This window comes from Dipodomys ordii, unplaced genomic scaffold, assembly GCF_000151885.1.
Source record: "Dipodomys ordii isolate 6190 unplaced genomic scaffold, Dord_2.0 Scaffold94, whole genome shotgun sequence".
Lineage (NCBI taxonomy): Eukaryota > Metazoa > Chordata > Mammalia > Rodentia > Heteromyidae > Dipodomys > Dipodomys ordii.
In genome coordinates, this window is record NW_012267310.1 from 4767333 (window position 1) to 4795235 (window position 27903).

General features: G+C 37.2%; 1 protein-coding gene across 1 annotated transcript in view; it reads left to right on the forward strand.

The window, feature by feature from the left end:
* The window catches only part of Pola1 (polymerase (DNA directed), alpha 1, catalytic subunit), a 312501-nt gene that overhangs the window by 124230 nt on the left and 160368 nt on the right, over positions 1–27903 (forward strand). Inside the window, exons 27-32 of the mRNA XM_013026467.1 lie at positions 2173–2205; positions 2971–3063; positions 4641–4846; positions 7269–7401; positions 15577–15708; positions 21523–21697. Coding sequence (XP_012881921.1) covers positions 2173–2205; positions 2971–3063; positions 4641–4846; positions 7269–7401; positions 15577–15708; positions 21523–21697 — 772 coding nt within the window. The remainder of the gene's footprint in view (positions 1–2172; positions 2206–2970; positions 3064–4640; positions 4847–7268; positions 7402–15576; positions 15709–21522; positions 21698–27903) is intronic.

Consider the following 27903-nt stretch of genomic DNA (forward strand, 5'->3'; position numbering starts at 1 on the left):
GGCTTGAACTCTGGGCCTGGGTACTGTCCCTCAGCTCTTCAGCTCAAGGCTAGTGCTCTACCACTTGAGCCACAGTGCCACTTCTGGGTTTCTGGTGGTTTATTGGAAGTAAGAGTCTCACGGACTTTCCTGCCTGGGCTGGCTTTGAACCCCGATTCTCAGATCTCAGACTCCTGAGTAGCTAGAATTACAGGTGTGAGCCACCGGCGCCCAGCTACTTCTCACTCCTTATTAGGAAAGAAAACCTTACATAGAAGTTTTTATAGATGAATTCTCCTACAGTTGATTGATCAAATACCCAACTTGATCACTATTTCCAGAATGGAATTACCATGATTACTATAGACCAGTGGTCCTTAGTTTAGCTTACAACATGAGAATCATCTTAAAATCAGTGGATAGTTAGCTCAGTCAGATTATGCCTCCCCCTTACCCCCAACCCCAGGTAGGGAAGAGGCTTCTTACTCTATTGAAAATCAATAAAATTGGGAGATAGTTAGAATGGGAAGTAGGCAATAAAAATGCAAAATAGTAAAAAGAGCACAGTGGTGCATACTTGTCATCCCAAGCTGATACTGGGACTCTGATACTGGAAAGCTGACGCTGCGAATGTGGTTCTAGGCAAGCCTGGGCAGAAAAGTCCATGACACTTCATCTCTATGGAGAGAACTGTGGCGCCCAGCTATGACAGGAAGCATAAAATAGGTGGATTGCAGGCTGAGCACATGACTGAGTAGAAAGCAAGACATGATCTCAAAAATAACCAGTGCAAAAAGGGCTAGCGACATTGTACATGCAGTAGAGTGCTTGCCTAACAAGTGTGATGACCTGAGTTCAAACTCTAGTTGAGGATGGGAGGGAAGGAGGGAGGGAGGGGAAGAGAGAAACAAAAGAGAGACTACATAGATGTAAAAGATAATCCAAAGACAAGATTTACAGAGCTCTTTACTATAGAGGACAAGAAAGCAGAAATGATATCATTTGAGCTTAGTTGAGAAGATATGAGAAAAACAAATTGAGTGAAGCTTTATGTGGCACACTGAAAAGGCAGCTTTCTGGTTTAAAATAATGCCCTGAAACACAGGTGATAGTAGTGAGGCAATAGCATGGAGTCTAAGGCCCTGCCTTGGGCCTAGAGTGCCTGGTATCCTGTTTTGCCATTATGAGGAGAAATGTTTTTTGCATCCAAAAAATCAATTATAGGTATGTATCCCCATGCCCAGCTTGTTCTTTGAAATGCTGTCTCACTAACTTTTTGTCTGGGCTGACCTCAAACTGTGATCCTCCTATCTCTGCTTGCCAAACAGCTGGGATTGCAGACCTGAGCCACCATGCCTGGTTCCATATTAAAATTCTGTTCATTTTATCTTATGCTCGTTATGATTTACATTTCTCTAGTTTTAGCCTTATGTGTGTGGAGATATAAGCCCATCAGCAATGACTACGTTGGTTTTCATTTTTCCCCTCCCCTCTCTTCCCCTCCCTCCCTCCCTTCTCCTCCCTCCCTCCCTACCTTCAACTTAGGTCCTGGATATTGTCCCTTTTTTGCTGAAGGCTGGCACTGTATCACTTGAGCCACAACTTCACTTCAAGCTTTTTGCTGGCTAATTGGAGATAAGAGTCTTACTGACTTGCCTGCCTGGGCTGGCTTCAAACTGAGCCCTTCAGATTTTAGCTTCCCGAGTAGCTGGGATTACAGGTGTGAGCTGCTGGTGCCCAGATCACTGGCTACTCCCCTTTTTACTGGGCACACTGTGTTAGCTCCAAGTAATATAGTAGGGTTCTATTCTCTGCCTTCAAGGAATTTAGAGAACTTTAAGTCTAGTGAATATTTTTTGTTCATTACCTTTTAAGATCCTGAATACTATGAGTAGGAACTGCCAGATTAGCAATGCTCTGTAAAGCTTTTTTTAGTCACTCTGTTCTATTCAAATATTAGTATGGGAATAAGATTTTTGCCTTTTCCAAATTTTGAAGGAATATTTTATTATGTATATTTGTTATAGAGAAATATATAGTTATAACCTCTTTGGGTACCCATGTTAAGAATTAGCATGAGGTGAACTTTTTTAGATGATGTTATTTTGAGGCAGATCACTGGGAGTTGCCTTTTTGTTCTCTGTCTCTGCAATTGTGTAATGTGTTGTTAATCTTAACTTTTGTTTCATTTAGATCTTGATGCATACAAAAGAGATGGTGCAGAAGGTAATGCTGAGCATTTTCATTATCTACCTCCCCTTAAATATCATATCTGGTGATGTGCTGTATTCAAGGAAAATCATAACCCAAACATACTAGCAATTGCTTCTTAGGATGCCTAGTTTACACTCATAATCCTTCTAATGGATTACAGCTTTTTTCTTGTAGCAACACTGATATGATCTAGCCCCTGCTTGAAGCCAATATATGAGAGTTTCAGGCAAATTAGTAACAGTGCTAATTAGAGTTTATTTTCATGGCTTTCTACTGTATGTGCTCCAGTGTTGTTTGTTATGATTGATTCTTTTGGCACTCTTAATATTCTACTAAATACTGTTTGAAACTGTTGAGAATTTAATATGGATTTGTGCCCCTAAAATTTTGAAATCCATTTATTTCTGCTCCTTAAGTTGCCATGACCACTAAGCATGTGGTACAGTGGATAAAAACAGAGTCAGTTTCCTACCCTCTTACTCTCTTTTCCATTAAATTCTGTGTTTTGCCTCAGTTAAAACTTGACTCAGTGTTTTTCCATTCAACTGTATTTTTTGAAAATGCAAGATTCTTTTAATGGTGTGGTACTTGCCTTTCTAGTTTCTGAGGGCTTAATCTTCAGTTGTATACTCTGTTCATACAGATAGTAATTACCATAAACTTTTAAAGAGTCAGGGGACCCTGTAATTTCTGTAAGATGAAAAATTTGTATCTTCATTGTTTATAATGGTCAATTTGTTTTTGTTGTTAATTTTTATAATTTCGGTTTTTCACTAGATGAATCTTGAAGTTATTTATGGCGATACAGATTCAATTATGATAAACACCAATAGCACTAATCTAGAAGAAGTATTTAAATTGGGAAACAAGGTAAGGTCATTTGAAATTGGTTTACCTTTTTAAAAATTCTGTTTTTAACATGGAATACAATAAATTTATGTGTATGTGTATGCTGCCTCTGAAAATAATAAACTTGTTACCATTGAATTCTTTGTGGGTTTTGTTTTGTTTTGTTTTTTGTTGGTCATGGGGCTTGAACTCTGCGCGTGGGCACTGTCCCTCAGTTCTTTAGCTCAATGTGAGCGCTCTACCATTTGAGCCACAGCACCACTTCCGTTTTTGTATTTTTTTTTTTTACCCTACTCCTTGTGATGAGGTTTAAATTCAAAGGTGATGGTTTTCTTAACTGATAGATAATAATTTTCATTTGAAAGCAATATTATACGTTTACAATCTAAGTTTAAGATGTGGTCATATAAGTATTTACTACATTGACATTCACAATGAAATATGTCTAATAGTTTATACATATATTGTGTACATAAAGAAAAATTCCTATTGACATACACACATAGACATACACACTTGTACCTACCTATAATTATATAGGAGAACTTAAAACGTATCTGAAGGGCAAGGAGGCTTTGGGGAGTATTTGTAGTCATTATGTAGCAGTTCTCAATTGGCAAGTGTTTCTTGAACAATTGCTTAACGTTAAGATACTGTCCTTACAAACAAAACATGACAATATTATCTTACAAACTACCAGGTTCCTATCTTGCCATCCTGGAAAGTGGAATTTGAACTGTATTCTTCAACTTGAAAGTAGGCCTGGAATATGTTCTTCTACTGGGTTATCTGAAGCTTTACCTTTTCCCTAGAAGTGATGGTTTCTGCCTTGAACCTGTCAAGAGACTACTTATTGATTTGCTCATTATGTAACCTATATGAAAGTACTAAGGGACATCTTAGACATTATTTTAGCATAAAGTATTACTTATTTCTGTCCAAATATCTACTTGTTGGACAGTATAATTGCCATCTAATTTAATAATTTAAAGCAATTATTAACTCTTTGTTGTTTGGAAACGAGTCTCAGTATGTAATTTAGTCTGGCCTTAAACTCTTGATTCTCCTATATCAGCCTTCCAAATGCTGGGATTAACAGCATGGGACCATCATGCATTTATCTGTATTGTCTTTAGATTAAAAAAAATATGCTCATCCATGTTCCATAATTATTACATAATTTCCTGGGGTTGATTCAGTCAGTCTTATCCTCTGAGTGGAGTGCTGTTATTATCTCTTTATATTTTTATATCATTTATTTATTCATTTATTATTTGAGGCACTGTCTTACTATGTAGCCCAGGCTGGCTTGGAACTTGCTGTGTAGCCCATAGTAGCCTTGAACTTGTTATCCTCCTGTCTCATCCTTCTAAAAGCTAAGATCTTTAATTTTTAAAAACTCTGTATTTGTTCCTGTGTTTTTCAATGTCTTTACATTGTACCCTCCATAACATGTTACATGGAAGTTGAATAAATATGTTCTAATTTTATATGACTTTGTTTTGTTGAGGCTAACACTTGGAAATTTCCATGTTCACCTTCCCCTGTTAGTTGGTTGAGATACTAACTTTGATACTTAAACTTTAATCTTTTTACAGGTAAAAAGTGAAGTAAATAAGTTGTACAAACTACTTGAATTAGACATTGATGGTATTTTCAAGTCTCTGCTACTGCTGAAGAAAAAGAAATATGCTGCTCTGGTTGTGGAGCCAACATCAGATGGGAATTATATTACCAAACAGGAGCTGAAAGGATTAGATATAGTTAGAAGAGATTGGTGTGATCTTGCTAAAGACACTGGAAGGTAAGTCTAGCTCTCAGTTTTATTTTAGTAATTTGGACTTTAACAATTCAAATGATTAAAGGAAAGTCAAGTGAGAATGCCCGAGTCTACCAAATGTAAAGATATGACTTATTTTTTTGTTGTTACGATTGCAGAGCAACAGTTTTCATTTGGTGTGGACCTTGATGTTTAGCCAAATTTGATCATAATACTTCCTGAAAGATGTATCATGATTTTTAACTTATAGCAAAGGAAAGCCTTTACACTTGAATCATTACAGAATTGGCTTTATTGATGTTTGTTTGCTTTAATTTTCCCCCTCCCCTCCCCTCCCCTCTGTGCTGGTCCTAGGGCTTGAACTCAGGGACTGTGTGCTGAAGGCTACCATTTGAACTACAGCTTTGCTTATGGCATTTTTGGTAGTTAATTGGAGATAAGGGTCTCACGGGTTTTCCTGCTTTAGCTGACTTCAAACCATGATCCTCAGATCTCATCTCCTTGCATAGTTAGGCTTACAGGCCAGAGCCACCAGCTCCCAGCTAATTTTTCTTTTTCTTGGCTCCAATTTTTCTATTTAGTACTGTTTTTCATGCTCTTTGATCTTCCTAGAGCCTATTTGGGAACATGATTGTTAAGATTTTGCCATTTTGTGCTTTTAAATATCTGGGATTTAAAATGGGCTGTGGAGGGAGACTTTGTTCCCAGCATATCAAACTAATTTAAGAGGTAGTTCTCAAATTCTCTTTGTGCCTTAGAAATAATAAATGTCTTGACTCATCTCTACCTTTGTAGCTGAGACTAAAGATTATGGATAGTTAAAAAACTTTATTTTATTTTACTTTATTTTATTGCCAGTCATGAGGCTTGAATTCTTGGCCTTAGTGCTGCCCCTGTTCTTTTGTGCTCAAGGCTAGCTCTCTACCACTTGAACCACAGCTCTACTTTCAGCTTTTTTTATAGTTTAGTGGAGATAAGAGCCTCATAGACTTTACTGCCTAGGATGGCTGCAAACCATGATCCTGAATCTCAGCCTCCTGAGTATATAGAATGACAAGTGTGAGCCACTGATGCCTGGGTAGTAAAAACTTTTTTTTTAAGGCCACACTATATAAAGCACTCATTTTAAAAGTAAATAATTACTTCATATACCATTTTTCATCTATATCTATTTTGTGAACTGGTTCAATTCGGAATATAGAAGTACTTTTTTCCTTTAAAGCTAGATTTAAATGGATTTTAATTTTGCTAAATATCGGCATTTTCAAACTTATTTTTCAATCTCCCTTTTGCTTCAAAGTTGGGAGATTTAGCAATTGTTGCGTCTGCAAAACTACTCTTGATTAGGCAAAGTTGATCATCTGAGTATAGGTCATTCTTTGCTTTTTATGAAAAGTAGTTTAAAATGCTTCATTGCCCCCAAATGTACCCAAAGATGAAACTACTGTCGATTAGTGTTCTCTTCAGCTTTGTGTTTTCTAAGAAAAGATGCATCATAATAGAAGTAAATTTCTCTGAGTTAGAAATGTATTAGTAATTAAAGCTATACAAATGTTTTTGTCAGGGTTCTTTTTCTGACAAATTATAATGCAGCTGTCAAATTCTAGCTCTGCATTTCCTCAGAAATGGAAAAATATTGGCTTATTTACTTTTTTTTTCTTTTTCCTTTGGGCTTGTTAAAATAATACGAAGTTTTTGAGAGATAGCATAAGGGTAGAGAACACTGAAAAATTTATAATGAAGCTGAGAAAAAGAAAAGTTTGAAATCTTGCATTTAAAAAGATTATTTACATAAAGAGCTTTGTATTTATACTCATTTAGCAAATGGGTATCTTATATGGAGATTATACGTTAATATCTCAATAATATCAGAGACAGCACATTTTATGATTACAGTGAAATATTTGTCTTCTAAAGGTAAAATATAATTACTTGTGTATTTTATCATTATATAAAATACGTTAGGACACTTTCCCCCCATATTTTGCATAAAGCTCTAGCTGCCATATACATGAATGGCTTATATGTCTAAGAACAAACTTGGCATTCCAAGCTCGGTAAATTTTTCATGAAGTTAGTATTGAAAAGCTCATAGACAGTAGACACTGTGGAGAATGTACTATGCAACTTGTGGGCTGAGATGGGAGGCAAAACTGAGGGAAAGCACAGGAAGGGGTGACATTGTTGAAAAAGAAATGTACTCATTGCTTGTCTTATCTCTATAATACCTCAATAATAGCAACAATACAATTATATTTTTCATAAAAGTAACTTTAGAAACTCAGAGCCACAGCCTTTGGGATATTTAGCCTCATATTAGCTCTTGGGATGAGCTATAGCTCTTGTCCACGTAACTATTAATCTAAATGGCGTCTGTCTGCCTTTTCTTTACTATATAAAGTATGATATGGAAAATCAGTTTTTTTCTTTTTCTTTATCTTTGCAGCTTTGTGATTGGCCAGATTCTTTCAGATCAAAGTCGGGATACTATAGTGGAAAACATTCAGAAGAGGTTAATAGAAATTGGAGAAAATGTACTAAATGGCAGTGTCCCAGTGAGCCAGTTTGAAATTAACAAGGTAAATGTAGCATTTATTTTTGAGCCCAGCTGCTGTCATATGTTTTTCTCTTCCTTCAGATAGATGAACAACCACCTCAGCCTTGTAATTCTGGCTGGTGGTAATAGCTTCTTAACAACTATTTTTACAGCTCGAGCATTAGCGTAGCTCTTCCAGCCGCAGAGTATGTCTGCCACAGAGGGTCTGTTTCTTATTTTATTGCTCTAAGGCCTGCTTTCCAGATGTCATCTGGATTGATATAGTGTTGGACAATATTGTCTTCTTCATAATCTTTCTAGGTACTGGTTGTTTGGGGCCTGTAAGCTGTGCGTGCATGAGTTGTGTGAATGTGAACAGATGGCAATCATTAAAAGCACTCTTAACACAAAGACTTTGGGGGACAAAATAATTTGAATTAAGATATTGATATTGATAACATCTCATGTTCAAAGCACTTTTGTTTTTGTTTTTTGTGTTTTGTTTTTTTTGGGGGGGTTAAGGGGGTTGGTAGTGGTACTCGAATTCAGGGCCTGGGCGCTATCCCTGAGGTCTTTTTGCTCAAGGCTAATGCTCTTCCATTTTGAGCCACAGTGCCACTTCCGGTTTTCTGGTGGTTAATTTGAAGAGTCTCATGGACTTTCCTGCGCAGGCTGGCTTTGAACTGTGATCCTCAGATCTTAGCCTCCTGAGTAGCTAGGATTACAGGCACAGTCATTGTACCTTTGTGTTCTTCCAAGAATATCATCTTTTAGTCTTACTATGTGTGAATGCCTATAGTCCCTCTACTATATAATTTATCATGTCCCAGTATATTTTAGATCTAGCTTCTGCATATGAGAAAAAACATGTGCTGTTTGTCACTCTGAGCTTGGCTTACCACACTTAACATGCTTTGTTTGCAAATCACTTTTACTTTTTAAATAAAAAGGAAAAATTGTATATATTACATTTTATGGATAGTCTTATGAAAAGTAGGAAAGTTTTTCTTACCTAATTTCAAAAACAAAATCTTGTTCCAAAGTGGTGCGTAATAAGCAAGACATTAGGTTAATAGATTTTTTTCTACTTAAAACATGTATCTTGAATATTCAGAAGCTAATTTGCAAATACCACTTTACCCATTTTATGATAGATTTCTTTGTCAAAGCTCCTAAAAATTTTTAATGAAAAAGAATCTAATGATGACATTAAATGGAAGTTTTAAAATGAAAACTCATTCATAATAACCCTATGCTAAAGTAATGCATGTTATTTTTACACATTTCCATACTCTTGAAAGCATATTTTCATATTACAGCAATTGCATTATATATTATTTAAAAACCTATTTTCACTTAACATAAACATTTTTCAGCATTTCTGTATTACCTTAAAAATTATGAACTTAATACACTTGGACTCTGGTTTGATCCACAGCACCCCCTCCAAAAAACAAAAAAAAATCATAAAGTTAATCAGTGTATCAAATATTGCTAAAACGTATTTATTTGCATTTTTGTTGATTGTTAATTTATTTTTCTGTTAGAAATAACTATTGAAAAGCTTTGTTCACTTATTGTCTTGTTTTTGGATGAATTAGTTTTTTGGGCAGCACTTGGGTTTGAATTCAAGGCCTCACAATTGGTAGGCAAGTGCTTCAGCATTTGAGCCTTGCTCCACCAATATATTTGCTTTTAGTAGTTTGTTTTTCAGGTAGGGTCTTACACTTGTGTCTAGGGCCATCCTCAGACCTCAGTTCCCCTAACTTCACCTCTAGAGTAGCTAGAATTACAGGAATGCGCTATCATACTGAGCTTTATTTTTTTCCCCAATTGATACATTTATTATTGAATTTGAGTTTTTTGTTTTGTATTTTATTGGCATTAAAAAAAGGTTTTATTGTACAAGGAGGAAAAAGGCGTTGCCATTTTATGTCAGGTAATGTCACTCCCCTTCTAATTCAACAGGTTGATTTTTTTTTTTTATTTTTTATTTTTATTTTTATTTGTTGGTCATAGGGCTTGAACTCTGGTCCTGGGCGCTGTCCCTCAGTTCTTCAGCTCAAGGCTATAGTGCTCTACCACTTGAGCCACAGCACCACTTCTGGTTTTCTGAGTGGTTTATTGGAGATAAGAGTCTCACTGACTTTCCTGCCCAGGCTGGCTTGAACCATGATCCTCAGATCTCAGCCTCCTGAGTAGCTAGGATTACAAGCTTGAGTCATCGGTGCCCGGCTTCAACAGGTTGAGTTTTGTGATGGTGTCTTCTTAACTTTGTATGGACTAGTCCAAATCATGGTCTTCTGATCTTTTTCTTCAGATAGTGGGGATATGATTTTATGAGATTACAAGTATATACTCCCATACCTTTCCCACATGGATAACTTCCTTATTTTAGGGACCTTGTAATAAAAATTTTAATCAAAATATGAATATACATCAGAATAAGAAAATATGTATATCTTACAAAATTGCTTTGTATAAAGGTGGTATTGTTAATAACAATGTGTGGCATTTTCATTGTACTGTGCATGTAGTAGTAATGACTTTTAAGTAAAACTCAGTTACTATAAGGTGTATGAAACTTTATTTTATTCCTGGAGTTAATTTGCATTTTTATTTTTAGAGAGAATGTTGCCTTTGCATATGCTTAGGGTTTATGTTTATTCTTAGGCAAGTGTTTTGTTTTTGTTTCCATTACTTGACCGTCAAAGTTTTTACTAATGTCAAAAAGGAAGGCATTTATACATGACAAAAGGACATATGCTTTGACATTAGTTCACAATATATTTATATTGGCATAAGTCGCTGTGTCATCTACAAAGTGGTTTCCCTTGAGTTTTTATTTCTTAGAAATCTTTGTAAGACTTATGTCTCCAGTCTTTGTTCAATCAGGTTTTGCATCTGTTCTGCATATTGTATCACTGATTCCTATCTCCCTTGCTTGAAACATGGCTGTCTGTCACAAGAGATTCTAGGGATGAGATTTGATGGTTTAGTTCAAGAATGACTACGTCACTGACAAAGTAACACCCTCTAGGATAGTGAGCTCATATTATCATCTTCTCAATTTGCTAGTATACAAGAAGAAACCTAGAGTAATAGGCATACTATGATGAGTAGTCTATATCATTTGACCTACGTTTTTATGGTCAAAATTGTTTTACATAAGAAAAAAATGGTATCACTTACCTAAGAATGCATACAAATCTCCATATATCCATCACTTAGCTTCAGTAATTGTCATCTTAAAATGACATCATTATTAATAACGACATTGTCATCTTAAAACGACATCATTATTAATAACAATATTAGTGTTAACACCTCATGACTAGTGTGATAGGGGTTGTGCATAAGTTTTTCTGTGGCAGAACTGAAACTGTGACTTAGCATAGTTACTGGTAAATAATTATTCAGTGAACATAGAATTCACTTGCTCGTTACCATCCACATAAAAAGCTTCAGGAAGTGCTTCTTATGTATTCAGTACTAGATTCTGAGACATGACGTTGTGTAGGGAAAGCATGATAAATATTTTCAAGATCCTAATGATCACTTAAAGATATTTACTGTCCCAGCATCTTAACACTTTTTCTGAGGAAGAAGAGTTTTTTACAGTGCTGATGCAAGTACAGTGAATTCTGATGAAAGCACTATCAATGTCATGGTTGTTTCTATTTACACTAAAGTACTCATGTAAAAGTGATGTGTTATTCTGACATTCTTTACATTTATCTGAATACTTGCATTAATTAAAACTTACAAATAGCTTAAGTTTCACATTTTACTGCCTTCAAAAAAATAGAATGGGCTAGGCGCTGGTGGCTCACGCCTGTAGTCTTAGCTACTTAAGAGGCCGAGATCTGAGGATCGCAGTTCAAAATCAGCCTGGGCAGGAAAGTCCATGAGACTCTTAACTCCAATAAACCACTAGAAAACCGGAAGAAATGCTGTGGCTCAAGTGGTAGAGTACTAGCTTTGAGCTGAACAGCTGAGGGACAGTGCCCAGGCCTAGAGCTCAAGCCCCACAACCCAATTAAAAAAAAAAAAAAGGAATGGAAGAGATTTTAAGTGACTAGTTGTGGGTGATCTCATGGCATGTTGGGTTTTTTGTTTGTTTCAGCTCATGTTGGTAGGGTTTGAAAATGGTATGTTAGGTTAGGGGGAGGCCAGTATAAGGTGGGATTTACCTTTATTTTTTATCTTTAAGGATGTTAGCCATTGTTGCCAAAAGCAACTGAAAAACACTGTTATTTTTTTCTGAACTACTGAAATCTTAGCTTAAATACATTTTGTAAAGTAACACATTATACTTCACAGATGTTTTTTTTTTTTTTTTTTTTTATAGCTCTGGCTAACTTGAGCCTAAACTATACCAGCAAGCATTTTTAAAAATGAAGACTGCTAAATCTAGCTCATAGAATCCTTGAATAGCCTCAATTTAATAAATCGGGAAGTTTGTTAGATAAAATCCAGAATTTCTTAGTAATGTACTGAAAAATAGTTTATCAAAGAAGGTCACAATTTATCTTAAATAGATTTGGATCAATTAAGAGTTGTATAGAAGTCAAGAAGACTTAGCAATCCAGGTTGCGGTAGACTCAAATACTTGGAGTGTTTCCTAAGCCCTCCTATTCTGAGTGGACTATTTATCATATATAACTTGAGCATATGAAGCTAAATTTGAAGACCTACTTTATTTGGCCACAGCAGTTGTTAAAATTTCTTGCTCTGAGGATACCTTTACACTCATGGGATTTTGTGTGTGTGTATGTGTATGTGTGTGTGTGTGTGTGTATGTGTATGCATATGCGTATGCGTGCGCACATGTGTATGCGCTGGTTCTGGAGCTTGTACTCAGGGCCTGGGTGCTGTCATTGAGCTTTTTGTGCTCAAGACTAGTGTTCTACCACTTGAGCTACAAATCCGCTTCTGGCTTTTTGATGTGGATAAGATTCTCACATACTTTCCTGCTTGGCCTGGCTTAGAACCACAATCTTAAAAATTTATCAAAGATTCTAAGAGCTTTTATTGATGTATTTTATGCTAACATTTAGAAGATTGAAATTAAAAAGCATTTATTAATTTGTTTTTAAAAATAATAAATCTTTTCTGAAATTAGAATACTTTTCCATAGAATATATATTCTAAAAATCAGCCATTATTCAATTGCATAAGTCTCTTTAATGTCAGGCTTACTAGAGAACATCTAGGTTTTCATGTGTCTATTCTAGAATGTGTGAATTTGGTTGGAATATAGGAAGAAAATTCATTTTTATACAAATAAGTATTAGCTTTTGCTGATAATTGTACCGTATTTTTGTAAAGGTTGTTTGCAGTCTGAAACCATATTGATGAATTGCTTATATTCTATTACATTAAGATCTGTTGGTTCTATTATACTTTGGATGAATATTTTGCCAATATATAACATTATAGATTGGTCTTCTTTTTTTATTTGTCATGGGGCTTGAAGTCAGGGCCTGGCTGTTGTTCCTGAGCTCTTTTGTTCAAGGCTAGAACTCTACCACTTTGAGCCACAGCTCCACTTCAGGTTTTCTGGTAGTTAATTGGAAATAAGAGTCTCACGGATTTTCCTTTCCTGCCCAGTGCTGGCTTTGAACTACTGTCCTCAGAGAAGCTAGGATTACAAGCATGAGCCACCAGCGCTGGTGTGTGTGTGTGTGTGTATGTGTGTGTGTGTGTGTGTGTGTGTGTGTGCTGGCTTTGAACTACTGTCCTCAGAGAAGCTAGGATTACAAGCATGAGCCACCAGCGCTGGTGTGTGTGTGTGTGTGCTGGCTTTGAACTACTGTCCTCAGAGAAGCTAGGATTACAAGCATGAGCCACCAGCGCTGGTGTGTGTGTGTGTGTGTGTGTGTGTGTGTGTGTGTGTTGGCTTTGAACTACTGTCCTCAGAGAAGCTAGGATTACAAGCATGAGCCACCAGCGCTGGTGGGTGTGGGTGTGGGTGTGTGGTGTGGGGGGGGTGTGATTTTCCTTTGCTGCCCAGGGCTGGCTTTGAACTACTGTCCTCAGAGAAGCTAGGATTACAAGCATGATCCACCAGCGCTGGCTCGTGTGTGTGTGTGTGTGTGTGTGTGTGTGTGTGTTGCTGCTGCTGCTGTTGATCCTCGGGCTTGAACTGAGGTTCTGTGCATTGTCCCTATGACTTGCTGTTCAAAGCTAGCACTCTACCACAGTTCTACTCCTGAATTTTTTTTGGTTAATTGGGGCTGGCTTTAAACCATGATTCTCACATCTCAGCCTGCAGATTAGCTAGGATTATAGGCAGGAACCACCAGTGCTCAGCTTTAATTTAGTTTTTAAGTGTTATTAATACTAGTCAGACTAAACCATCTTTTTACAGGATCAGTTTAGTTTGTCTGTTTGTTTTAAGGAGGGGAGAAACTTCCAGGTTAGAAAAACTAATTTGCCCACCATTTTGTTTTTCAAGTACAATTGTTATTTTGCTAGTTTAGCTTGTAACACAAAGAATTATTTATATGCTTTTTCTTGGCACACCTTTTGCTCTTTAGATGTGTTTTGTGTATACTTTCTCTTTTTATCACATATAACAGTAGACTTGTACTCAAGGATTGATAGCTTAAAGGATATTCTTTTTTTTCTTTTTGCCAGTCCTGGGGCTTGAACTCATTAAAGGCTATTCTTAAGTGAACAAGTTTGGGAACTGACTATAAGTACAGTTTTCTGCTGTTGTTTCTATTTCCTATTTCTAAGGTGCCAACCATTTTTATCTACCATAGCTTCTCCATTATCAGTATAAATAATAGGGTTTTGAAAATAATTGTGAATTCAAGATTACCTGAAAGGGTATTATGAACTCCCAGTGATCTTCAGACCATATTTTAAAACTAATTAGCTCAGGGGCTGGGGGTTTAGCCCAGTGGAAGGGCCCGGCGCGTGCAAGGCCCTGGGTTCAGTCCTCAGCCCTGGGGAAACAAAAAAAGAAAAAAAAAACTAATTAGCTCAATAAGCAGCATTTTGGTCCCCATCCTTCTGCTTGCCTGTTGAGACCTACACTTACACAGCCAGGTGTTCACCCTGTCCCTTCTGTCCAACAAACTTTTATCCCTTATCCCCCTTTTCCCTGCCTGGAATATTCTTGTTTCTGTCACTTGTATCTTTGAATCTTGTTTTCCTTCAAGTACAAGTACCAGCTTACTTTTTTTTTTAACCTCTCAGAGATGATCTTTACCTATCTAAAGTCTTTTTATAACACTGTTTATTGTTCATATCTCTTTTATGGCACATGTTGATTATTGCATAGGGGTTTTGAGGGGCATCCAAAGGGGAGGGACTCTTTAAGTGAATAGCTATTAACTACATCTCATTCATATGTATTCTTATTATTACTATTTTTTGCCAGGCTTAGGGCTTAGGTCCTGAGTGCTGTCCCCGAGCTGCTTTTGCTCAAGGCTAGCTCTCTGACATTTTAGCTCTAGCTCCAATTCCAGCTTTCTGGATGGTTTATTGGGACATAACAGTCTCATGGACTTTCCTGCTCTGGCTGTCTTGGAATCATGATCCTCAGATCTCAGCCTCTTGGGGCTGTGAGCCATGTGCCCAGCTTATGGTTAAAGTTAGCAAATTATTGCAAACATTCGGTTTCTATTGTATATAACACTCATTCTGATTATTGGGGATGAGGCTTCAAGTATGATTGATGTTCTTGTTCTCATGGCATTAACCTTCTATTACAAACTCCTTCTACCTCTGTAGAGTTAACCGTGCAAGTAAATTCAGCAATTCCTGGCGCCTTTGTGACTTATTTGGGCTACTGGAGCCTTTGAGAAACAAATAATTAAGTCAGTGTAGCCATTGCTCATCATTTCCACCTAATCAGTTAAGTCAGTTGATAGAATTGCAAAATTACGAGAAACTCTAAGGTTTCATAGAACACTGGACTTAGAATCTTGATATTTTAAATATTCAAATAATACATGGCATGGCCCATAAATTTATATTTCTTTTCTATTAAGATTTCCATCTGGTTATAGCATTTACTAAATAATGGGATCATTTAAAGATTCTATGGCTGTGTTTTCTATCTGTAGTTTCTGTCATTATCTGGTATTTCTGTCTAATGGGGTTCTTTTTTTTAAAATGGGGTTCTTTAAAAATGTAGTCAGCATACATTGATCTGTGGGAAGTTTTGAACTTTGGCACTATTTTGATCTTTTCTCTCTCTAAGGCACTGACGAAGGATCCCCAGGACTATCCTGACAAGAAGAGCCTCCCTCACGTGCATGTTGCCCTGTGGATAAATTCTCAAGGAGGCAGGAAGGTGAAAGCTGGAGATACCGTGTCATATGTCATCTGTCAGGTAATTTATAAGACATACCATTTACAAGCCTTGAGTAAAATCCACATTACTACAGTGTCTTAGATGGTTTAGTCTGGCTAGTATTAGCAGCACTTAAAAAATATTAGTCAGAGTTATGGCATGTTTCATTAGAGCTTTCATAAAATATTTAAGACTAGCATTTTGGTTCACTAAAATAATGTTGGTGAGATGGGTATATAAGAGTAGCTACTGTTTCAATCCTAAATTAACTTAGAACTTTAATGAAAATATGTTGTGGGCTGGGGATTTAGCTCAGAGATAACAGCACTTGCTAACATGTGAGGCTCTGAATCCCATCCCCCGAATAATGGGAGGGAATAAATGTGTGTACGTTTTGCTGTAGGTCCAGCAGTAGTCCCTTAATTATTCATCTGACATTTTCTAGTATGAATCAGTGGAATAAGAATAAATACATTGTTCTCATAGCTTGATTTTATATATAGAGAGCCTACCTGCTTGCGTTCTCCCTGTTCCTATGGACACCTCTGAGCCTTTAGGTACAGTTTTAAGCTATAAACTTTTTTTGAAAGTAGCATGCCACCAACATAAGTGGGGAGAGGGAGAGGGAAGAAGAGCAGATTCCTCCACCCCTCTGGAAGCATTGATGCCTATTGGCACAAAGGAGAGCTCTCATCTTTAATTTCTGGTGGGTGTGTGGTAAAGGGGAGGCATCATAAATCCTTTGTCCAAATTCTTGAAAATTATTCTGTTATGGTCTACTTACCCCAAGTATAATTCTGAATAAGAATCCTAATTTTTGTTTCATTATGTTATTATAGTAAAGGATTTTAGAAAAGTCTTGAAATATATTACACCATGATTGGTCTTTTTAAAAACTACAATTGATATATTTTTAAAGCACCAGTCTTTAAAAAATTTAAAAGTAGTTGCTTGATGTCTGTTACTCTAGATGATACATGTAACAAATGATTTAAGTACATGGACAGGAATCAGCACTTGACTCTGTCTCCCTCCTAGGGTTACCCTTGATTAAGAACTATTACAGAAAGCCAATTCCTGCAGGAAAATATTTCCGTAAATGTCTGGCTTGCTCCAGCCCTTAATGTGCTTTGCATATTGCTTCTGACAAGTCCCATCTCACAAAAACAATTTTCATATTATGCAAATAAAGATTTTGGTAAATAGGCTCTTTTTTTTTCCAGTTAAGCCTTCACATACATGGGAAAACTCTTAGATCATTAATGACAGATTCAGACAGTAGCATATAACTTTGAAAAAATAGGTTTAGTGAAATAGTATCTAGTGATGAGATCAAACCACTTTGCTAAACTTGGAATGGAAGCACTTGGTAACTTTGGAAATAGGGCGATGGATGTATTTAAAAGTCAAGCTTGTGTTCTTTAATGTCTAAATATCAGGCCTTATGATTACTTCTTGTTATCATATATAAAGACTTCAAATGGTCATGCTAATGTAGTACTAAAATCTATTTTGATATGTTTTTAGCATTTTTTGTACCTACTTGTACTGGGTCTTGTGTTTTATTATTATCATCATCATCATCATCATCATCATCATCATCATCATCATCATCATCATCATCATCATCATCATCATCTTCATTTTGTCAGTTCTGGGGCCTGAACTCTGGGCCTGGGCGCTGTCCCTCAGCTCTTCAGCTCAAAGCTAGCGCTCCACCACTTCAGCCATAGCACCACTTCTGGCTTTTTCTGCTTATGTGGTGCTGAGGAATCGAAGCCAGGGCCTCATGCCTGCAAGGCAAGCGCTCTACCACTGAGCCACCTTCCCAGCCCCCTGTTTGTTTGTTTTTAAAGTTATTTTCTCAAGCATGTCCCTAGAAAAGCTAAAGGATTTTAATTTACTTTTGTCCCCTACCTGTGTGAGACATACCCTTTTTATCTATCACATTCTCTAGCCAAACCTACCTGACTTGTTTTGCTTTATTTTATTTTGTTTCTTTAGTTTTTTGTCAGTCTTGGGGATTGAAATCAGGGCCTAGGCACTCTCCTTGAGTTTTTGTGCTCAAGGTTAGTGCTCTAACACTTTGAGCCACAACTCTACTTCCAGTTTTCTGGTAGTTAATTAGAGGTAAGTCTGTTTCAGACTCCTGCCTGGGCTGGCTCTGAACCACAATCCTTAGATCTCAGCCTCCTAAGTAGCTAGGATTACAGGTGTGAGTCACCAGTGCCTAGCTTGTTTTGTTTCTATTTATTTTTTATTTTTATTTTTGTCAGTCATGTGGCTTGAACTCTGGGTCTTAGCTTTTTCCCTCAAGGCTAATAATGTTCTACCTCTTTGAGCCACAGCACCACTCTGGTTTTCTGGTGGTTAATTGGAGATAAGAGTCTTACAGACTTTCCTTCATGGGCTGGCTTTGAACCTGGCTTCTCAGATCTCAACCTCCTGAGTACCTAGGCTTACAGTCATGAGCCACCTGTGTCTGGCTTTGTTTTGCTTTTTTTTTTTCTTTTGGTCGGTCATGGGGCCTGAACTCTGGGCTTGGGTGCTGTCCCTCAGCTCTTCAGCTCATGGTGAGCGCTCTACCACTTGAGCTACAGCGCCACTTCCTTTGTTTGCTTTTGTATGCTCAGGTTTATTCTTTCTATTTCATGATACAACTATATCAAGAATTAACTTTTCAAAATAATGCTGACAAATTTTTATGATTATTTGCTATGCCACGCCAAGGTGTTCTCCAAAAATAGCCTGTTTCCCAAAAGGGTTATATTGTATTTAAAATTTATAATTGGAACATAGTACCTACCAATAACTTATTGAGATTGCCACCTCAGATGTTCAGAGGATAATATTTTTGGTGTCCAAATATGAAAATCTATACTATTGTTAAATTTACTATTTGCTCAGATCTTAAATCAACTTCCAGTTGTCTACTAATTTTCTTTCATTAGCAGATATTAGTTATGAGAAGATTTCCTTATGGCATTTCTACATCACATATATGATGTATTTCAATCAATTTCATTCCTTCTATTGCTCTCCTTGCTCTGCTTCTCCTCTTCCTAATTTCAATGGCTTTAATGTTGTATTTTCATAGTTGTACTCCATCTATTTGGACCATATTCACTCACTCATCTTTTTAGCCCAACCCTCTCCTCCTGGTACCCCCATTAGATCCTGTTTGTCTTTCCTCATCCTTCCAATCCCTCGTACATGAACACCTTTCATTGAAATCCTTTATTCTGTTTTCATATGTAGTTGCAATGTATTTCAAAATTATTCTCTCTCTATCATTCCTTTTTGCCTTTCCCTTTCTCTTTCACTTCTAAGTTGTCTAATTTTAAATCCTTCGTTATTTAACTTTCATTAGTCATGATTTCTGAAAGGCATGTCTTTGACATAATTGTTTTAATGGCCCTCTTATTATTATCCATTTAGTTTTTTCCATTAATTTCCCACTAAAAATTACTGTAGTTCAGAATACCTGGTTTTCTCTGAAGTTCATGAATTGCTATGTGGATACTTCAATGAAGACTAACTTTGCTTCCTAATCTGTCCTTAAGTAGTATTTCTCCCATATTCTTGCATATACCATAAGGGCTTATATTTGAGAGCCAAGTCTTTGAGAGAGATATCTTTGGCTATAAGCCTACACGTTTTCCCAACACAACATAGCCAAACCTATTACCTAACCAACTCTGAATTTTGCTACGCGTAAGCATAGATTTGTACATTAAAATGAGGAGTATGTTTGGGTCACTATTTGCTACTAATCTTTTGCATGGACATATCGAGTGAGTGTTTTAAACTGAAATTTTGATACCTTCAATGAAAGGTGAAAAATGACTCAAGCATCTTTAATTCATTTTACATATTTTTGGTGTGCTGGGAGTGGAACCCAGAAACTTGTGCATGCTAGGAAAGCACTCCACCCCATCCCCAGCTACCCCCCCCCCACCTGCTCTCAAGAACCCTTTATTAAAACGGGGCTGGGAAGGTGGCTCAGTGGTAGAGTGCTTGCCTTGCATGCCTGAGGCTCTGGGTTCGATTCCTCAGCCCCACATAAGCAAAAAGGAAAAAACCGGAAGTGGCACTGTGGCTCAAGTGATAGAGCGCTAGCCTTGAGCTGAAGAGCTGAGGGACAGCACCCAGGCCCAGAGTGCAGGCCCCACGACCGGACCCCAAAAAAAAAATTCCTGTAAATTTTTAAAATTTTAATTCACTATTGAACTTAAACTTAACAAAAAAGCTACAGTTGTTTGAATCACATTTCATGTGTTAAAAATCAATTTGAACATACATAGCAAGGCACATGAAGATGCTACGCAGAGATTTTTTTAAAACTGTTTTTGCCATCAATGGTTGCCTTATTCTCATGTAAAAATTTAAGCTTCTAAAAGGGTTAATCTTGATTAATCCTGTTTTTCTTAATCTTTTTACTGTGCTGTGATCTAAACATAATAAGAAAATATTTTAATTTGGTTTTTGCTTCTTTTTTAGGTATTTCCTTTTATCTTAGAACAGGTAGAAATTGGTTGAAAAACAGGCTTTAGTTGGTTTCCGTAAGGAGCCTAGCCAGAGAGAGAGGTCTGTGGTAAAGACAGTGTTTCAAAAAGTTGCCTCTGCTTTGGGCTGGATGCTAAGCTGAGAAGAGACTGATTGTAGCTGAAGTGAAAGAATAGGATTCACATTATAATCAGTTCTGCAGAGCAGCTGAGCACTGTGAATAGTATAATTTACTAGTCTGAATATTAAGTTTTGTTGTTTCAAATGACAGCATGGATGGAGTGAGTCGTTGGGTGTTGGTCCAGTAGAGTGATGACTTTTTGATTTATAGATAATGACATCACTGCAAGGCTAGAGTGAGCCAATTATCCATCATTTCATATCTAATTTTATATAATAAAAGAGCCTTTAAAAAGAGTCTCCATCCCACCTTTCTTTCCTTGAGGAGAGCCACCTCTTCATTCCAGTGGTCAAATGTTTGGCCTTTGAACACTCCCACTCATCAGATTCTGTGTTCATTTTACTTCTTATATCTGCTCTATGGATTTTTTTCCTTTTGTTAATCTGTGCCTCAATGATACATAAAGCTCATAAAAAATAGTAATGGGGGTGATACTACTATGGCTGAAATTCTGGTTGAAGGAATCACATTAACAAAATAAAAATCTATACTTACATATATACATATATATGTACGTGTGTGTGTGTGTGTGTGTGTGTGTGTGTTTGCTTGCTTGCCAATGCTCAGGTTTGAACTCAGAGCCTGGTCATTATCCCTGAAGTTTTTTTTTTTTCTCAATGCTACTATTCTACCACTTGAACCACTGCTCCACTTCTGTCTTTTTTGGTGGTTAATTGGAGATAAGGGTCTTACAAAGTCTCTTGCCTGAGTTGACTTTGGACCAGGATTCACAAATCTCAGTCTCCTAAGTAGCTAGGATTACAGGCATGAGCCACTGGCGCCTGGCCATACATTCCTTTATTACCATTCCTTTCATAACGTTTCATTCTAACTGAATCATTACCCAGTCTTCTCGGTGTGTTTTTGTCATGGCAGGTGGAGTTTTTTAATCTAGTCAGTGCTATCTTGCTGGTTTCACGTTCTGACAAAAAATAGAACACAACACATGCTGGATTTACATTCTCAGACAGTGTAAAAGACTGAAATGAAGAAGTCTTTGATCTTTCTACTTTAGGATATATGGGAAGTGTTCGTCAGCAGGTCTTGAAGACTTCTTGGTGTTTGGAATTGAACACCCAAATTTTAAACTATCTCTCTGGTTGATCAAGCAGGTGTACATGTGCTTGAGTTACTACTAAGTTTATTTGTACCATGTTTTCTTCTAGGATGGGTCAAACCTCTCGGCAAGCCAGAGGGCCTATGCACCTGAGCAGTTGCAGAAACAAGACAATTTAACCATTGATACCCAGTACTACCTAGCTCAGCAGATCCACCCAGTTGTGGCTCGGATCTGTGACCCAATTGATGGAATTGATGCTGTACTGATCGCATCATGGTTAGGTAAGTCTCCCAAGTTTGTGCCATTGCAAAGTAGCAGTATTAGTCCTTCTATTAGTAGGGTCCCTGTTTATGTATGTGGGATTTAGGTATTGATTTTGTAGTTATTGGCTCCTGTCTTCCCTCATAAATTATGAGCTCCATGTGCTTGCTACCTCTGTAAACACATGCCTGCTGCACAGTTGGCATTCTTGTAAATTTGGGGGAAAATATAGAAGGCAAAGGACAGGGAGAAGTGAGGATTTTAGGCACCATTATAGTCACCAAACTTACATTACCTAATTAGTGAACTTCTACAACAAAGGCAGTGGATGGTGTTTTGCTTATTGGTTCATCTTGTCTATGTAGTTTATAAAGTAGTTTATAAAGTGAGAAAAGAGCTTTTGAGCATAACATTTTTAATATTTGAGTTTCTTCAATTACTTTATTCTTGCTTTAATTTAAATTCTTCTGAAATAGGGCTTTCTGTTATTCTCTAGAAACTGACTGATTCCTAATTTGTCATCATCCCAGGAGGTGCCAATCAACCGTGACACCTCAGTATTTGTTTGACTTTTTTCTGTGTTACCTCTTTGCTATGTCATTATCATCATTTTTTGCGTAGAACTGTATATCATAACCAGCCCTGCTTACATTTCTAGACACCTTGCACATAAAGAGTTACATGGCTTTTTTTATTAGTGTGTTTTAATTGTACAAAAGGTTTTCACTGAGTCACAATCCTTTAAGGTCCCTGTTCTTTATTTTTATCATAAACAAAAATGAATATTTTTACAGTATTGCCTAATAAAGTCCTTACCTGGCTCCTCACTTTTCTGTAAATCAAGTCCAGATGCCACTGACATGGTGTAAACTTTGGCAGATACATACTGACTTTCTAGCATCAAACTATCTTCAGCCTTATTTCTTGTTCAGTGTACTTCGTGTTTCCTAACTAATTTATTAATCATTTTAATCATAGCTCGATGGAAAATTCTCCCTGATCCTTTCACTAAAATATTTGCCTTGGGCCATGGTTTTGCCATCACTGGGACTGAGGTTTTGCTGCTAGTTTTGGTTTTCACAAACCTCAGAACCTTGATCTGTGCTATCATTCTTGAGTGATAGCAGAATTGTTCTGAGTGAGAAATAACGTATATGAGGGAGTGCTCAATGAGTGTAGCCATCTGCCACCCACTTTTTCAGCTTCAGTATAAATGTCCATATTCCTCCAATATGCTGTTGTAGAATGAGATTGGATCTTTCCACAGGTGATTATCCAGGTACATGTTTTGCACCATTCCCCTGTTGCATCCATTTCTGAGCTCATCTCTGTTGCCCTCATTCCCCGTGTCTGCTCTGGAAGTGGAAACTCATTTTTTGACACTTGCCTAAGCAAAACATAATTAGGAAGATAAAATTCTGCTACCAAAATAATCATATAATGTATTCTCCAAGTTGAGTTGTATTTAATGATGCTTATAAATCTTCAGTTGGGAGGAGGGAAACTATAAATGCATGATATTTTTTAGCCTCTTTTTTGGCCTCCCATCCATTGAGTGCTTACTCTACTGGATGCTGTGAGAAGCACTTTGCATATCTTATCTCATTCAGCTCTTGCAGCAACCTTATGAGGATATATTGTATTAGCTCCATTTTGCAGAGAAGGAAGCCAGTGCTTAGGAAAGTAATGAACTTGGTCTTCTTGTCACATAACTTATGTTTGGCTGTGGCTGGATTTTAACCAACTTCCATGAAATTCTAAAGGACCTACTCTTAACCATGGTGCTAAACTTCATTGCCTCTTAGCTACAAATAGTATAGCATTGAGAGGATGTGAAAGGTATTCCCAACCAAGAATGGAAAGATATGGATGTACAAGCATGAGAAACTTTGTCTTTTTACCTTCTGCACTCCCTCTGAGTAACCCCACATTCCTCACTGAAAGCCTTGTAGATGCTAAGCATATGACTACCGATCTATATGCCAGGTCCCTACAGCATATATTTTGACTTGCTTATGGACACTTTATCATGTGTGGCTGTTTTATAGAAGTAGACAACCTTTTGAATGTAGTTGTAGCAAATGACTTGCGAAGCTAGTCATAAACTAATGGGTCCCATCTTCAGAGGTCTCATTATCAACTACTCTCAGTCAACAGAGGGAACTTTCCAGACTTGCACATGGTCCCATCACATAACCAGCTTTCCTAGTCAGGAACAGAAATCTTGGGGGGGGGGAGGCAGCTGTGGCCGAATGGATGTTATTCTTGGTGCTCCTTAGATAGTGCGAGCCCCCGTGGAAGGGCTGTGTCTTGAGATGTAGAGGAACTGCTGCTGCTCTCCTCTTTCAAGCTGCTTCTTTGCATTTCTGTCACTTCACAGCGGTTTTTATACTGTAGATGGGCGAAGCTGTCTCATTAGATAGCCCTCTGTCCTGATTTGTTTGTCCTCTTCCACTCTCCCTGCTGCCAGCCCCAGCAGTATATGCATCCTCTACATAATTTGCAAAGAAATAGATGGACCTGGAAAAAAATTATGTTAAGTGAGGTAAGTGAGGCCCAGAGAGCCCAAGGAGGCGTGTTTTCTCTCCTATGTGAAAGCTAGATCTGATTGATAAATATGTATGTAAGCATAAACGGGATCATACGCATACATACACAAATGCACTTGTTTTCTGTTTGGTCTTGTTTTAATCTGCACCCTTTATCTCTTCATTCCAAGTGAAGATTAGGGTAGCTGTTCCTTCAAAGCTTTGAAGCCTGTTACTTTTGGAGCTCATGGGCTTAGAGAAGGGGAGGGAGATGAGGAAGTGGTAGAAAAGGAAGGGGAATGCTAGGGGGACATGGTTTCTAAGAGGTGCAAGCTGTAGGCATAAAATTACTGTAATTTATTTTAAAAATTCGAAATCTGTGTTCTTTATATATAAAAAACTGCAGTTAGTGAGCTGACACTGTTAAATAAGTTGAAGTGTACAAATGTATACATAAATACAAGCCCTCCTGCTGCCTAATCACAGACATAACATAATTCTCTTGCTTTTAACGTAGTTTTTAATCTTTGATTAATGAAATGTATTACAGTGTTGAAACTTTAGTGAAGTTTGATACTTTGTCCTTTTAGTTAGTACAAAGAAATTGGGAATAATGGCATAATTTCATTTAGGAAAATTATTAAGTTCATGATTTTTTATTTTTAAGACTCCTTTGTGGAAAGCAACTATATTTTTCAACTACCTTTTTCTTTTTCTATTGCCTTTATACTGCTTTCCTTGAAATGAAAGGCAAGCATCAAGTGTTGGTTTTATCCTGTGGCTTCTCTTTGGAAAATCTCTGTTTCTCCTCGTCAAGATACCTCCTGAAGTCTGTCTGGTGGCATGTTGCATGGCCAGGTGTTCTGTATGGGAAGGCCACTTTGGTGAAAAGGAGAGAGGATAGTCTATTAAATGAGCGAATGAATAAGTCTGGTGAATTGAAAGAGAATAATTTGTTCTTTCTAATAACTAATGGTCCTCATTATCCCACTATAAAATGTGTATCATTTTTCTGAAACCCATGTAAGATTATTGCTATTGGGCTTAAATAAAGCAAAATTTTACTCTTTTCCATCTGTGAATAGGACAAAAAAATATAGTATTACTCTTCTTATACAATATCCCTATAGGAAACATGGCCACTAAAACTTGGAGCTCTTGGCTTTTGTTCTCCAGACTATAGGTCCCCCCCCCCTTTCTCTCTTGTTCTAATGAAAGCTTTCTAGAGTCTGTGGATGAAATATTCACAGTATCTAAATAGTCTTCTGTACCTGGCAAACCAGACTAGTGATGAGAATAGCATAAAGTTCATTCTTGAATTTCATCTTTCAGGGAATTTATATTTCATATATAGTAGCACACACACACATACACTCTCTCTCTCTCTCCAAAGAGGAATAATGATGTGTACAATAATTATAAAGCATATTTCTTTCCAGTCAGTAATAGTTTTTAGGAATTGGAGATCTAGGCATTTTTCCTCATTGGTCCTGAGAAATTAGCAAGGTTTGAGGAATGTGAGAATTTAGAATTTAATCTGAGAAGATAGTAGTTAAAACAAGACAGAACCCACTTAACCCAATGTGTTTCTGGGTTACATTGGAAAGTACCTATTCACCTTTTAAAAATGACCTATAACACTCAGGTTACAGAAGGTAGTTTTTATGAATGGACAAGATCCAGTAATTTCTTCTAAGAAGTACAATAGTGGGCCAAGTAATATTTGGAGATTCTTTTTGCACAGCCAGGAAAATATGCCTTCAATATACAGGTTGAGCATCCTTAATCTGAGTGTGCCAACATCTGGTGCATTGTGACATGATGTCACAGGTACAGAATTCCATACCTGATCCTCATGTTACAAACCCTAATCCAAACACAGGAACATGCAGCAGGTGTGGTAACACATGCAATTGCTGCAGTGGGGAGGCTGAGGCAGGAGGATTGCAAGTTCCAGGCCACCTGGGTTACCTAGTAAGACCATACCATGTCTACAAAGGGAAGGAAGGAAGGAAGGGAGGGAGGGAGGGAAGGAAGAGAAAAGGAAGGAAAGGAGGGAGGGAGGGATAAATACTGTCTTGTATTAAATTATACAGGAGTATATGAAATATTATAAATTTCCTGTCCCCAAGGCAACATTTTTTCCCCAGAGTTGAGGACCATACTCAGAGCCTTGCACTTGCCAGGCAAGTGCGGTTCCACTGAGCTTAATCCCCAACCCCCAAGGCAACTTTTCATATACATGAATATGTTCTAAAATTAAAATAAAGGAAAATCACAAACATTCTGGTCTCAACCTGTACACATTATGAAGTTAAAATTTATATTCCGAATTGTCTTTGAGATACTTAAAACCAGCTTAGTTGTTGAATGGTAATTCCTTTGAACGACTTCTTAAAGATAATAAAAAAATTAATTAATTTTAAAAATTGAGGTCAGGAAAGTTGTTCATCAAGAGTTTCTTATCAAGATTTTGGGAGTTATCTTCTACTAATACAAACCTTCGGTGTTTAACTAAAATGGTTGACTATTATTTCTTTGGAAATGCCCAGAAGTTTTGCCTCTGGGTTACAGAAAGGCTTACTGTTGGTATAAAAGGTAGTTTGAGTCATGTGTAGTTTGTGCAGTTTAAATGTTTATGATGGTAGAAAGAATTGTGTCATGACCTCCTTGTAGCTATCATCTACCTTCAGTACTTATCACTATAGCCAGACTTATTCCTCTGCCACTTCCCTGGATATGTATGAAGTGAATCTGTCATTTTATCTTCGTTTTATTTTGCCTTCATGAAAGACAAAGGCATGCCCTTTCAATATAACTACAGTATTACCATTACATCACACCAAAAGAGAAGAAAAGGATTACCCATATTTCCTTTCCTTTATCACATATCTAGTAAATATTTATATTTCCTTGATCAAACTATGAGTATTAAAAAAGCTCCTAATTTGAATGAGAATCTAGTCAGGGCCCATATGATATGGGATCCATATGATCTCCCCTATCTTTGTTCATTCCTCTTTTCTTCTTTTTGTTTTCTGGTAGTGGGGCCTGAACTCAAGGCCTGGGTGCTGTCTTTGAGGTTTTTCTGCTCAAAGCTAGCACTATACCACTTTGAAACACAGCACCACTTCTGGTTTTCTGGCGATTAACTGGAGATAAGAGTCCCTTGGACTTTCTTGCCTGGGTTGGCTTTGAACTGTGATCCTCAGATCTCACGCTCCTGAGTAGCTAGGATTACAGGCATGAGCCACTAGCATCCGACTTTTCTTTCTTTTTACCTTTTTTTGATCTTCCCAATTGTGAAAAAAAGTGAGTTTTTTGGTCCTACAGAATATTCTTCATTCTGGCATTTGCTATGTTGCATCTAAGTATTTAGGGGGCTTATGTTTACATCCGTGCTCACATGCACACACAGTAATAGAGTTTGAACTCAGTACCTCATTCTTGATCAGCTCTCTTGCTTGGCCAGTGCTCTACCACTTGGGCCAAATCACTAGTCCTGCTTTTTGCTGATTATTTTGGAGACAGAGTTTCATAGATTTTTCTGAGGAAGTTGCCTTTAAGCCTCAGTCTTCTGATCTTAGCTTCCTGAGTAGCTAGGATTGCAGGTGAGTGGTATCTTTAAACAAGTTCTTCTGTCTTCTGTATTTTCTGTACATTGTTAGATCCAAAAGACTTGACTACATTTAAGCTCA